Genomic DNA, 14,780 nt, shown 5'->3' with positions numbered 1-14,780 from the left:
TTCCCTCAATAATTCCTACAAAGTGCAACGAAAACTAGTCGAGTAGAAAAATGGATCTGAACAGTTTATCTCGACGGAGAAGAATCGGTTTCTAAATTTAGGCTCCTGACGTTTTGGCTGCCGGTTTCTCGGCGGCTTCGTGTTTCCGCTCACAGTTCAGGTTCTGTTGTCAGCTGGCAGCGCGGCCGCTCGGTGAAATAACACTTCGGCGGCGTCTATCTGCTAATGCGAGTCTTGGCCGGATGGATTCGAACATGTGAGACCGAGTTCATGATTCATTGATGCGATGACGCCTCGAAGGGCAGAGCGGCTTCGAACTGCGATACAGACGACATGCTGCAGTAAAAATATTAGCGTGGCATCAAAACTGTGTATTTGGTGCCTGTTGTTGAGTTATTTTAGCATTAATATGTGGTTATCACGAGTTATAACCACTTCATACGCTGCTGGGAAGCTTAATCTATGATAAAACATGATAATTTAAGAGTTTTCACCATCTGTTTTGCATTTAAAGCTGCCCCCCACAAAAGTGGAGGTGTTAAATATACATTATTTCATGATTCATTTAATAATTTAGTGTTAATAATCTGAATTAGCAAAGTAAACGAAGAAAAAAAGAAGTTGAATTAACAATACTTAGAGTTAGATTGAAGTATAATGTTGCATAAAGTGAAAACACCCGTTAGAAAGATTAGAAAAGAACGTTTTGTTAGTTATTTGTGTGATTATATCTGGGTGTCACCATGTGCCGGGTAGCTGGATCTTTAATTAAACATGATAATTTAATAGTTTAAATATGTGTATTGTGCATTAATCTGGATCTATGAGGTAAATAAAGCTGCCAGACAATAAATAAAGAACATAAATTCACCTGAAATAAAGTCAGATTTAGTATAAAGAAGCATAAATTTAAAAAAAAAACCCCACAACAATCAATCGAGGTTGTATATACATCATAGCGTATATATCTATATTTTGCAGTCGTATAAGGACAATATGAATGACAGCTACTAATATAAACTGCAGTTTAATCCTCAATACTACATCATAATTTATTAGTTTTCGTCTATATTTTGTATGAATGTGGATCTACAAAGTCATTAAAACCACCCAATAAACATTACGGAGCTAATTGTTCTTTATTTCATGCTTTAGTTTAACAGTTTGGACGTATTTTGCGGCAATATTCTGAATCTGCAAAGTAAATAAAGCTGCTAAATGCAAATAGTGGAGTTAAATTTACTTCTTTCTACTTTATAAACTGCTCAATCTATAATAATACATGATAATGTCATAGTTTGGGTGTATTTTGTGATAATAATCTTAAAGTAAATAAGAATAGTGATATTAAATGGACATTATTTACCTTTAAAAACACACATGGAAGTACAATTACTTCATGATTAAAGTATTCAGATTAAATTAGTATGTTATTGAGTTTTGTTTCCTTCATGCCGTCATTATTATATTTATATTCCTGCAGAATCACTGCTGAATCTAAATGCTGTGTTTATGATAAAATCATCTATTTCACTTTTTTTTTATAGTTTCATCTGAACACAAGTAAGTTTAACTGAAATTTTAAAACTCATCCTGTTGGGATCAGTTATTTTCCTGCATCGTGGAATTTTTTGTGTCCTCCCAAAGAGGTTTTAGCTGCTGTCAAGGTCCAAGTATTGACAATAAAAAAGGTGATTTAGAATGTTTTTTTTTGTTTTTTTTTTTAAACAGCTTTGTTAATTAAATTTTCATTTACTCGACACTTTCAGGCATTTTTCGTTTATTAAATTGTCAGAAAAAAAGCACAAATTTCTCTGTAATATTGGACTGATGATGCTTCCTGCTGTGTTTAGTCGGCTTGTTTCTTGTATGTACAGATGTATTCGTCTCCTTCCATTAAAGAAAAGGCAAAACTCAGCAGTCATTCAAATAACTAGAAACTGGAAAAAGTAGTAATAAATAAAAATTTGTTAAATTATAATTTTGTGAAATAAGGTGTTGCTTTTGAATTGTGGTTGAAAAGAATAACTGTCAACAAAACTGTCCCGGATAAACTAGAGGCCTTTGCTGATGATCAATGGTCCAGAACACCTGTCAACAGGTGCACAAGTCTGACTGAGAGTTACAGGAAACAGCTGATGGCAGTGATTGGCTCAGAGGGTTGTTCAGCTAGATATTAGTTTATGGGTCCCATCATGCTGGTTTGATTGTTTTCTTTTTAAATATGCACATTTCTGTTAAACCACAGTTCAAAAGCAACGTCATTATGTTCATTATATTTTTATTTATTATTACTTTTGACAGCTTATTTCAGCTGTTTTTTCCGTCTTTAATGGGAGGCTGTGAACACGTGAGGACGACTGTAAAACTTGTTTTAAAGCCAGATTTTGATGTGTTCGCAGCCACGGGGGTGACTTGTTTTACTTCCCTGGATGGACCCGTTTTATTAATTTACTCACTCCTGGGATGTGTTGGTGTGACTGACGCTGCGTTTCTGCCTCCACAGTGTCGGCCACAGCTTTCTACCGCGCCCAGCCCGTCATCGAGTTCATGTGCGAAGTGCTCGACATCCAGAACATCAACGAACAGACCAAACCGCTGACCGACTCGCAGCGCGTCAAATTCACCAAGGAGATCAGAGGTGAGACGCCGAGCCACGATTCTACCGGATAATTTAACAAGACTCCACGAACGCAGCTCCTCTGACTCACTTCGCCGCCGTGGTTCCACGTAGGCGTGGACCTGCGAGGCACATGCATGTTTGTTTTAGTGCCGTATGTAAAAGCTAATGAAACTACACCCACCTGAAATACATAATTTAGCGCTATATGCACCACAAACTGCACCGCACACCTGCAGGGGGAAATGACTGTGTGTCCAAAGAGTAAATGTTGTAAATTATGCTAGCTTTGTAAAGAACAAATCTTAAAAAAAGAAGGGTAATTTCTGCATTTTTTAAAATTTCATTTCTGTCTATTTAATTTTATTTCTACTGCTCTGGTACAGTTATGCTGAAAAATCATAAATACACAAGTTTGGATTCACACCACACGTGTTCGATGCGGATCTCCTGGCTGGAGTCGTGTTTGTATGTCAAATATTTGACTTCATGCAAAAGCGCAGCCAGTGAACGCAGCTGTGATCTCTGTTTATTCTCACCTCTGTTATCGCTCAAAGAGCCTCCTTGCAGCAGCGACTGACTCGTTGCAGGAGCAGGTATTTGAACTTCGTGGAATCTCTGCAGCTCATGAGCTTCTTTTTTTCCCCCCAGTCTTGTTTTAGTTTGTTGAAGCCGAGTTGTGACTAAACGGAAACTGCAGCCGGCTGGCGTGTCAGCATTTATCTTTTGTAATAGCCTGCTAAAGATAAACATATCACAATATTAGAATCTGCAGAAGAAGTCGTCGTCCTGCTCTTGTTATTTTCTCACCGTGTTTTTTTTTTTTTTGTGTGTGTGTCATCCTGAACAGGCTTGAAAGTTGAGGTCACACACTGTGGTCAGATGAAGAGGAAGTATCGTGTCTGCAACGTGACGCGTCGACCTGCCAGCCACCAAACGTAAGAGCCGCTCCTGCACCCGGCAGTTTGTTCACCTTCATATAGAACACAACAACACTCTGCAAATGCACCGTTAATGCAGCTTCATTGATGTTTTTATCAGGGACTGACAGATTATAGAGCCAGCTGATTATCAGGGACGATATTTGTCATTTTTCCAATTATCTTTGTCATTTATTATTATAATTATGTCAGTGGGCTTTGGTGGAACATTTGCATGCATGGAGATAAACACTGCGATTAAAGTGGATAATTTAAACTAGCTGCTCTACTGCACGATCCAAATCCTCTGCAAGGCACTTTCAGTGCGTACGTCGCTGCTCGGAGGTTCTAGTTGTTGTAGCGAAGTTGATTTTAAGAGGTTGTCGCGCGTAGATGGCAAAATGTGAGGAGAACGCCTCCTGAAATGCCCCCTAACGACAGGTTTGTACCTGAAGCGCACATCTGGCGAGTTGGATTACTTTTAAAGCTACGCTATCGGCTAGAGGCAGCCACCGATTAACCTGAAATGCAAACTGGAAAACGATTAGAAAAAAGGCTTTAAGATCTGGTTTTCAGTGGGCAACACAAGCAAGATTAAGAAAACAGTAGAACAACAGAGTGCAGGAGAAGCGAAAAACTGGTGAATGTTTTGCGATTGTACGATTTAAGTCACGGTTTATTGATCCTAGTCATAAAGGACGGGTTCCCTGGTGTCACATGCTGTTAAATAAATAGCATTTAATGTAAATATGTGGAGTATAAGTCAAGAAACCTTGTTATGAATGACAGGTTCTCTGTTATTACACATGTTGATGCACATCTGTTTCAAATATCTCTTATAGCCTTTTTATTTTCCACCAATTCATTTATTTTTTCAGGGACAATTTAAAAGTAATAGCACCAAAGCTAGCTAGCAGCTAATTAGCATCTGCTGTCACTGGGCAGGTACAGAAAAAGAACAACCACGAAGCAATAAACGCTTAAAAACAATACAGCAATGACGTCCAAAGGTGTGATTTGATGAATAAAACCAGTAAAAACAGTACATGCATTGGGTTAGAAAAAAGAAAAAACGTTCCTTAGTTTTTGCTTTACTCACGCAGACTTTTGTTCCTCCACAGATTCCCCTTACAGCTCGAGAACGGCCAGGCCATGGAGTGCACAGTAGCTCAGTATTTCAAGCAGAAGTACAATCTGCAGCTCAAATATCCACATTTACCCTGTTTGCAAGTGGGACAGGAACAGAAGCACACGTACCTTCCCCTGGAGGTGAGAAAGACGCCGTTTTACGGTCATCTGTTGCACAAAAACGCCTCTTCATCTCCAGCGTTGCTCCTCTCACCTGATTAGGTTGTGTTTAATTAACAAAACGCCTCCTGCTGCCCTGTAGGTCTGTAACATCGTAGCAGGTCAGCGCTGCATCAAGAAACTGACGGACAACCAAACGTCCACCATGATTAAAGCCACGGCTCGCTCGGCCCCCGACCGGCAGGAGGAGATCAGCCGACTGGTGAGTTCTTCTGAGAATAGCACACCTGAAGAAGCTCACGATCGGCGTGTTTGTCTCTGAGGAGTTTCTCCAGATGTAGCTTTGAGCTGAAAGGCAAATCATAGAGGGGCGTGTCCACTCTGCACACGCTTCGTCCTCTCATCTACTTGCTGTTGCATTTAACTTTCCTCAAGCTCGGCATCCAGTTTAAGGAATTTCCTGCATTGCAACAGATGCACTAATATGCTAACAGTGTGAAAATGTTGTGCTTTAACGAGCAGTAAAGCTGATTTTCCTCCTAATTTACTGTATTTCACAACAACCGGTGCTCATTTTAGGTTCCTAACATCCTCATGAGCAGAGAAACAAGTGACTGCAGCAGTCAGAGGATTTAAATACAGTGACATTGTGTGATTTTGGAGTAAAAATTACATAAATTAACCAGAGAAAATCAATCAATAAGCTGTTTGGTTCATTTCTAAAGCAGCACCAGGTTGTTTTCAGGCTCCTAAAGTGAATATTTGCTGCTTTTCTTCACCTTTAATGACAACTAATTGGTTTTCTTTGGGTTATTAACAATTTATAGTAAAGTCAAGTTTGTACCGATTCAGTCAATATGTGGATGGATGTTGTGTTGATCCTGAAAAAAAAACATCTCCAGCATGCATCGCACCAGTCTACTGTACCCACTGTTTCCCACAGTGCAACGCTCTGGAAGTTTCACCAACTTGTAGAGCTTCATAACAACCAGAGGAGTTCTTGGCTGGCTTTATTTATGAGCTGTATTAATACAGGCAGCGGCATAATTCATTTTTTTGGTTGCATTACATTTTCCTTTCAATGCCAGCGACATCATTGCGACTTGTGCTGCTGTATTTGGTCATTTTGTTGAAATCATACGGCGAGTAAAGGGGGAAATGTTCACAATATAACCCGTCCAGAGTGTGCAACAGCAGGCATTTTTTAGCTAGTTTGATGCTTCCAAAGCAACGGAAATGTCAGGAAAAAAAAACAGCTTAAACTCAAGGTAAATAAAAAAAACAATACAAAACGTCCAAAGGTGTGATGTGATGAATAAAACCAGTATAAACCGTAAAGTCTTTGCATTTCAGCGCTTTAACTTGTTCTGCTCCTCTCTCCGCCCGCCAGGTCAAAAGCAACAGCATGGTCGGGGGCCCGGACCCCTACCTGAAAGAGTTTGGCATTGTGGTGCACAATGACATGACCGAGGTGACCGGGCGTGTCCTCCCAGCGCCCATGCTGCAGTATGGGGGCCGGGTGAGTACAGACACAGGGCGGGACTGTGGCAGGGTGAGTACTGGGACGGGGCTGCGCTCTGGGGGCCTGACGGGGTCCGTCCGGGGGCGGGGGGCATCACGGAGCGAATGTCGGGGCGTGGGGCGGCGTTACAGGTCCGCAGAGGTCATCGATCAGACGCACGCTTTGATTCAGAAATAAACTGGACGTTTAAATTAAGCTAAAGAAGGAGCTGCAGTTTGACGCCCAAGTTTGACTGCAGGTTGATTAATTCAAAAGGAGGTTCACCTTAAAGCAATGCAGACCTCTGAGACCTGGAACCTGCCCCATGGTTTAATCCTGCGGTGCATCTCAGCAGTCGTTTATCTCTCAAATACACTCTCTCCCTTCACTGAACACAGCTTCTGCAGCCGTCCTCGGATATATTCATCCCCTTCTGTTAAAGAAAAGGCAAAATTCACACTTGAATAATTAGAAACTGGAAAAAGTAATAATAAATAAAAATTTGTTAAATTATAATTTAGTGAAATAAGATGTTGCTTTTGAATTGTGGTTGAAAAGAATAATTTAAAAAAATAAAACACTGTCCCGGATAACCTAGAGGTCTTTGCTGGTGAGCAGTGGTCCAGAATACCTGTCAACAGGTGTACAAGTCTGACTGAGAGTTACAGGAAACACCTGATGGCAGTGATTGGCTCAAAGGGTTGTTCAACTAGATATTAGTTCATAGGTCCCATCATGCTGGTTTGATTGTTTTTTTTCTCCTTTTAATATTTCTGTTGAACCACAATTCAAAAGCACCGTCATGAAGTTCATTAAATTTTTATTTATTATTACTTTTGTCAATTTCAGCTCATTTCAGTGACTGAAGCAGTTTTTTTCCTTCTTTAATGGGAGGCTATGAATACATCTGAGGACGACTGTAGGTGTGTAAATATCACTGTGTTGGCAGATTTTCACTTTCTGCATCCAGTTCTGGGAGACTGTAGGAAACTAGGAGCCCGAATGGTGTCGACTGCTGAGATCCACCCGCTGAAGTTCAAATCAGCCCAGTAGGACTCTGTAGCCATGACACGAGTAGAGACATTTAAATGTTTTTATGCGGACCAAAGAGGTGACTTACGAAACGAGTTAGTCTTTTTGTCCGTTGGCAAGCTGACAAAACCTAAAATTCAAATTAGAGGTAATAGGTATCATTCATCAGAATCTGAGCACGCTCAAATACAAGACGGCCTTCAGTGTAATTTCAGGCTTTTTAATATTTCCTGGATATTGTAATTCCAACATGTTCTTAAATTATAGTGTGTGAACAAAATGTGGTGAAAGTTGGCAGACGGGCAGTTTAAACAACACAAATCACAAATCTCTTGATATGTCAAGCTACAATTTCTCAAATATCTTTCTAAATATTTAATTTCTAAATATGTTAGTAGGCATGTTTCCTAAAACTTGATCCACTGATCTTGTTTTTTTTTAGTATGAAAAGAAAATGCACCATGCTTTTGGGAAAAACAATGTGCTAAAGGTGTATATGGGATTTTATTTTATTTTTTTTTACAGGTTTTTATCTCTGCAAGTATTTGATATAGCAACCTGAAAGTTCAGATTTATCTTTATAAATATGTAGATTTTATGCTATTAAAGTTTCAGACAAATTGGAGATAGTCGAGCAGAAACATTAAAAGTTTGACCCACTTATCTCGCTTTGTCGTACAAAAATAAAACGTACTGTGTGCAAATAAAAAAGATGCACTGACAGTTTGTCTGTAGGACTTTTGTTTGTAATCTTATCTCAGACAGTATTTGATATATGAAGGCAAAATTTCACAAATATCTTTCTAAATATCTATATTTTATGCCATAAAAAATGCAGGCAAATTGGAAATAGCTGAGCAGATTTTTAAAAAATAAAATAAAAAAAATCTGTCCTGCTAATCTTGGTTCATGGAACAAAAAAAAGAAAGTGCTGAAACTATGTTGATGGGATTTTTTTTTTTTTTTTTTTAACAAACTTTTATCCTGAAAGTATATTATATATGAAACTAAAATTACACAGATATCTTTATGTATATCCATATTTTATGCTATAAAAAGGCGAGTCAGAGAGACTAAAGAGACTATTCTCGCTTCATAGTTCACCCCTTTTTATGGATCTGTGGTTTTTGGTGCATTTAAGTTTGTTTAAAGGTCAAAAATCAACCTTTTTCCAACATTACCGACCTTCATTACTTCCTGTTTTAGGCGTTAGAGCAGGAGTGTCCAATCCTGGTCCTGGAGGGCCACAATCCTGCATGTTTTAGATGTTTCCCTCTTGATTCAATCGATCAGCTCATCATCAAGCTCTGCAGAAGCCTGATAATAATCCTGATCGTTTGACTCAGGTGTTTTGGAAGAGGGAAACATCTAAAACATGCAGGACTGTGGCCCTGGAGGACCAGGATTGGACACCCCTGCGTTAGAGGCTGATTTGTGATTCAAGGATTGTGTGAAAGGGGGTCATGAATGGATGTCCTGTCAACCGGAGGCCGATGAGACTCACAGTCACGCAGCAGTGAAGCAAAGTCGGTGTGAAAACGCTCCGACTTTGACTTTATCTCCCATCTGAAAATGAAAAGGTTGATGTAAATACTGCCGGGGCTGCAGTGAAACGTCCCCTCACAGCGATTCTGCTCCGATAAGATGAGACTTTAATGATCCCTGTGGAGGTTTTGCCACTTTTTACATCGTTGTGCTCAAAAAGAAGCTCCAGTGCCAAATTTAACCACCCTGCTGGTCTATACGTTGGTTAACAAAGCTGAGATCTTATCGCTGCAGCCTTTTCTCAAAGACTTGGCCACTTGCCTGCTGGGATATCGAGTCTAATCGGCTTCCACTGAAATGCCCTTAAACGCAGACTGAAAGCTTTTTCCATTTCTGTGGTATGAAAGAACTTCGCCTTTCGTTTGCATGCTGATGTTTGCTGACACACGACTGCATCTCGGCGTCCATAAACACGCCCTGATGACGCTGCATTCAAAACATGTGAGGTGGGAAAAGCTTCGGTCTAACATCTGTGATGATGAGTTTCTACAGACCTGACTGTTGTGTGTGTTTTTATAAATCCTGAAATGAATGAAATGTTTTGAGGGCATCTTGTGCAGAGAAGAGGGAGCTGCTGACTTTCCTTGGCCTCCAGCGTGGCCACTTGTTTTGGAGGATAAAGCTCTTAATTGCCTTCGGCTGATCTCATTAACGTAATTGAAAGCCGCTGCCCTTTGAATTCACAACTGCGCTCCAACTGTAGCGGTCAACTGATGATGAGCAGATACGAGGCTCAATAAAAACAGAGCGTTTCTTCTCTGAGCAAGCCTCAAGTGCCGGCTTTGTTGTGATGTGTGTCAAACCTGTTGAAAGCTTCTATGTCAGGGATCTCCAGCTCCGGTCCTGGTGAGCTCCTGTCCTGCAGGTCTCAGACGTTTCCAGCACACCTGACTCACATTAATGGATCTCCAGCAGCTTGTCGTCAAGTTCTGTTAACGATCCGTGAATGTGAGTCAGGTGTGCTGCAGCACGGAGATAGACGTCTAAAGCCCGCTGCAGGACAGGAGCTCACGAGGACCAGAGCTGGAGGCTTCTGTTCGATGCAGTGTGAACAACAAAGCTGGTGTGGATGTGTCGAGCCAGTCAGAAGCCTTTAAGTGCATGTTGATGAGAGGGTAGCGGAGTGTGTGTGTCGTGCTGTGGTATCTTTTGCATTGGCTGGTCCAACCGGGGGGTTGACTAAGAGAGTAGGGACTCTCTCCGCAGAATAAGACGGTGGCTACGCCCAACCAGGGCGTGTGGGACATGAGGGGGAAGCAGTTCTACGCCGGCATCGAGATCAAGGTCTGGGCCGTGGCCTGCTTCGCCCCCCAGAAACAATGTCGGGAGGATCTGCTCAAGTAAGTCACGGCAGTTTTCTTCATGTGCTCCTGTCACATTTGTACTTGTTCTAGACTCATTTTCACCTCCATGGAAACAGGACGAACAGAGAAAAGGAAAAAAACTTTTAAAATTGTTTTCCATCCACGTCTCCTCTCTGCTTTGTGTGAACACTGCCTGCAGTACATTCAGAAATCCCAGAATTTTTTTCCCTGTTCACTAATGGTGTCACAGTTTTTTAGTTTTTTACATCATCTGGACATAATCCCAACTATTTTTGGCAAGTTTTTAAAAAATAAGACACATATCTTAAAGCAGGGGTGTCCAATCCTGGTCCTCGAGGGCCACAGTCCTGCATGTTTTAGATGTTTAGATGTTCACCTGATTCAGATGATCAGCTCATCATCAAGCTCTGCAGAAGCCTGACACTGATCATTTGAATCAGGTGTGTTGGAAACATCTAAAACATGCAGGACTGTGGCCCTGGAGGAACAGGATTGGACACCCCTGTCTTAAAGTAATTTTGGTGAGCTGTCACAGCTTTTATCTCAGATTTGTTGGATTTTTAACTAATGTTCTGCATGCCATGCTGTTGAGAATCTGAGATTTCTTTGTTTTTACGGTTTGTCACCTTTATTTTCAAATGTGTTGAGCTGAGAGTCAACATTCCCCAGAAAATGCCTCCTACTGACACATTTCTCCCTGTGTGATTGAATAACTCCAAAGATTTTATTTATTTGCACATTTTTATGCAAGATTTTGATAAAATCAGGATTTTTGAGCGTAACGTGATGAGTTCAATGACAGTTAAAAAGGTGGAAAACCTACAATTCTTCGTGTTTTTGGTTTCTTGCAAAGATAAATGATGTAATTTTGCTAATGTTTTTTTTTTTTAAACTAACTGTTTAAACCTGAGCTGTTTTGAAATACAGGCTGATGATGCCTTTAGACAAAAAACCCACTTGCGCCACATTTTTTCAAACATTAACTTCTGTTTCCCATGAATGCAACGCTGCATGCTGACCAAGAATAAAAATGTGCAGGTGGTGGTAGGAAGTCGGTTTGGGACTTGAAGATGCTGTGATTCCTGTGTTGTTCGATATTTGCGTAAATGTGCAGCAAATTTCCGTGACTGGCGGCTTGTTGCATCATCGGTGTGTCATAAGATGTCGAAATCTGAAGACAAAGTGAGCACAGGTTGGAAACAACAACAAACGGGAAGAAAGGCGTCCTGCACTGTAATGTTTCAGGGAGTTATTGTACGAGTATTAAAGGAGAACCGCTCAGCAGGAGCTGTTGTTAATGGACTCTGATGTACCCTTAGTCAGATATAAACACAGCAGGCTGCAGTCTGAGTGTCTGATCAGGGAACTGTCACTTCCTCCTGCTCGTGATTTGGATGATTTCTAACAAGCTTGTTGTTGTTGTTTTTTTTTTTTTATTAACAGGAGCTTCACAGACCAGCTGCGAAAGATCTCGAAGGACGCTGGGATGCCGATTCAGGGGCAGCCGTGTTTCTGTAAATACGCCCAAGGAGCCGATAGCGTGGAGCCCATGTTCAAACACCTCAAGATGTCCTACGTTGGTCTGCAGCTGATCGTGGTCATCCTGCCCGGAAAAACGCCGGTTTATGGTGAGAAACTGGGAATCTGGGGGCGACTTTAGGAACCGACACGATGTTGTGGTGTGGAGCTAAACGCTTGTGGTCCACAGCGGAGGTGAAGCGGGTCGGGGACACGCTGCTCGGCATGGCCACCCAGTGCGTCCAGGTGAAGAACGTGGTGAAGACATCGCCTCAGACGCTCTCCAACCTCTGCCTCAAGATCAACGCCAAGCTGGGAGGCATCAACAACGTCCTGGTTCCTCATCAGAGGTCTGTGAACGCAGCTACGTGCAGACGTCTTTTAAACGTTTATGTCCCCCTTTCATCTGCAGACGTCTTAAAAAAACTACAAAAATGGAGGACAAGCAGCAAAGGTTTCACATTGTTTAGTTCTTAAAGTTTCAGACAAACAATTCGCCTCTCAGCCTAATCCTAATAACTTTATTTATACAGTACCTTTAAAGAATAGAGTTAGCAAAGGGCTTTACAGACGGGACGAAACGGAAAAGAAGGAAACTCGGGAGAAATATAATTAAACACGATAAAAGATTTTCTGAATGAATTGATAAAGCAAAACCAGAAGAAATAATAGAACCAAAAATGCCAATTAGGGAGGGAAATCAATCATAAACGCAAGGCTAAAAATAATATAAGTAAATAAATAAATGGTAAAAATAATAATAATTGCATTGATTAGAATTATGTAATAAAAATATGAACACAAAAAATTATAAAATTTAAAAACCAATTAAACAATAAAAATGGAAATAAAAAGCGACCATTCGAGGACCGTTGGAAAGTTAAAAAGCTGACAGTTCTTTCGCTTTATACAGTTTGCTGCCTTTATTTTTAAATACTTTTTGCCTCATAGAGAATCAGATAAATTAGCTAGCACCCCCGAAATGATAAACTTCTCCCTGTATAATTGAATAACTGAAAACGATTTAATTTTGGCACATTTTTAATCAAGATTTTGATGAAACAGTCAGATTTTGTTGAGGGTAAAAACTAATACAGACAGATAAATATGAGTTAAAGCGCTTCAAGGGGATTAAGATCTCAAAAAAAAAGTCAAAACTATGCAAAGAAATGCAAAAGAAGGTGAGTAAAAGGTGATTTATTTGGCTTTTCTTGCTTTTTTCTACATTTACTGAGCTTGGAATTGCGATGCATCGTCGGTCGGTCGTTCCCAACGAAGTCGAAACTCGCACGAGATGGTCGGGAAAAAAATCCAGTTACTACATGATTTACATTATTGATAAGATTATGACAGAAGATATGAGCTCAAACTCGTCGTACAAATCTCTGACAGTGTGTCGGGGAGGATTTTTCCGTTTCTTTGCCGGGATGCAGATGTGAGGCTGGAATGCTTTTGTGGCTTCGAGTGGTTCAGATTGCTGCAATGTTTTTCCCAAAATAAATGGTCCCCTGGTCGTGATGCGGTGCAGAACAACGTGTGATGAAGTAATGAGCTGCATTGTTTTCATACATACTCTGCAGCTCGTGCTGTTTAAACTAAAAGTTTGATGGTGGTTTCAAACCATCGCTGTGCGTTTGTGCTTCAGGCCGTCGGTGTTCCAGCAGCCCGTCATCTTCCTCGGCGCCGACGTCACACATCCTCCGGCGGGTGACGGGAAGAAGCCGTCCATTGCGGCGGTGGTCGGCAGCATGGACGGCCACCCCAGCAGATACTGCGCCACCGTGAGAGTCCAGACGTCTCGGCAGGATATGTCCCAGGTACAGACGTCTTCGCAGGACTTTACAGTCGGTTCATCCAACCGGACCTCTTCAGAATCAGCTGAGTTTTTAATCTGCAGTAAATTCATTTAACAAAACAAAGTTTTTGCCTTCTTGTTGTGAATGTTGCAGAGTTCCAGGTCCCTGAAGTCCACAGAGGAGGGTCCAGATTGATCACTTTAATGGACTTTTTCCATCGTTTCTGAGCCTCAGAACTTCATCAGTACCGCAGATAGACACATGACATTTAGGAGGAAGAACACATTTGGGTTCTGGTAGAATCAGTATTATGGGATGTTTCATAGTGGTAATAGTGGTATTTTATTTGTTTAGAAGATTTATTCCTCCCAAAATACACATTTCTGTTTACATTTTTCTTGTTTAAAAGATTTATTCCACTTTACAAAATTTTAGTTTTAAATTCTCAGTCATGAATAGTCTGAAAATCAGTTTTTACCATTTCTGGCTCTGATGAATGTTTAATTTTGGCTTTTTGTTGTTGTTTTTTTTTAATAACCTGCATTTCAAAGCTTCCACCAGGATTTGGACTTCAGAGGATTCACCTTCAATATTGATCAACATTTTACTAACACGTGTCTTCATGTTTGTTGCTCCATGATGTATGTTTTGAATATTCTGTTGTGTGTTTTGTCTCTGCAGAGCTCTGTGTGACTTGTGTTTTATGACATTATTCATGAATAAAAGCTACTGTGCTGCTGGGTTTTGATGTTCAGGTCAAGATTCTTTTTAATAATCAGAGTTTGTTGTTGTGATAAATGGTGTTATTTTGGAGATTTAAAAAAAAAAACCACCCAGCAGATTTTTCAGAGAGATACTATGTTGAGTACTATTTTAAATTTAACTTCTGATGTCTGTTTTAGCAATTCTCTTGTCAACCTTTGAACCAGTTTGCTGTGTTTAAGTTCTCTCCCCCACTCTGATTCTAACTCTGACCCGTTTTGTGTCTACAGGAGCAGCTTTTCAGTCAGGAGGTGATCCAGGATCTGACCAACATGGTCCGAGAGCTGCTCATCCAGTTCTACAAGTCGACCCGCTTCAAGCCGACGCGCATCATTTACTATCGCGGCGGCGTTTCTGAGGGACAGATGAAGCAGGTCAGCGTTTCTTCCTGCTCGCCTGCAGCTTATTTTTGTCGCGTTTTGTTGTGAAAGACGCAACCGAGGCCTACAAGGCGGGAAAAAACGCTGAGGGGAACCTGTTAGAACCATAATTTAAAGATTTTAGGCCACAAAC

At 40.8% G+C, this 14,780-nt stretch overlaps 1 protein-coding gene across 1 annotated transcript in view; it reads left to right on the top strand.

The window, feature by feature from the left end:
* The window catches only part of LOC103373317 (argonaute RISC component 4), a 30,522-nt gene extending 15,819 nt beyond the window's left edge, over nucleotides 1-14,703 (top strand). The window contains exons 6-15 of the mRNA XM_008303182.1: nucleotides 2,507-2,641; nucleotides 3,471-3,558; nucleotides 4,662-4,809; nucleotides 4,931-5,050; nucleotides 6,179-6,340; nucleotides 10,073-10,206; nucleotides 11,635-11,819; nucleotides 11,900-12,059; nucleotides 13,355-13,526; nucleotides 14,498-14,703. Of these exons, the coding sequence (XP_008301404.1) occupies nucleotides 2,507-2,641; nucleotides 3,471-3,558; nucleotides 4,662-4,809; nucleotides 4,931-5,050; nucleotides 6,179-6,340; nucleotides 10,073-10,206; nucleotides 11,635-11,819; nucleotides 11,900-12,059; nucleotides 13,355-13,526; nucleotides 14,498-14,695 (1,502 nt within the window). The 3' untranslated portion in view covers nucleotides 14,696-14,703. The remainder of the gene's footprint in view (nucleotides 1-2,506; nucleotides 2,642-3,470; nucleotides 3,559-4,661; nucleotides 4,810-4,930; nucleotides 5,051-6,178; nucleotides 6,341-10,072; nucleotides 10,207-11,634; nucleotides 11,820-11,899; nucleotides 12,060-13,354; nucleotides 13,527-14,497) is intronic.
* Nucleotides 14,704-14,780: the final 77 nt, after the last annotated feature.

This window comes from Stegastes partitus, unplaced genomic scaffold (genome assembly GCF_000690725.1).
Source record: "Stegastes partitus isolate 25-593 unplaced genomic scaffold, Stegastes_partitus-1.0.2 Scaffold1951, whole genome shotgun sequence".
Classification (NCBI taxonomy): domain Eukaryota; kingdom Metazoa; phylum Chordata; class Actinopteri; family Pomacentridae; genus Stegastes; species Stegastes partitus.
This window is presented reverse-complemented; position numbering and strand designations above follow the sequence as displayed.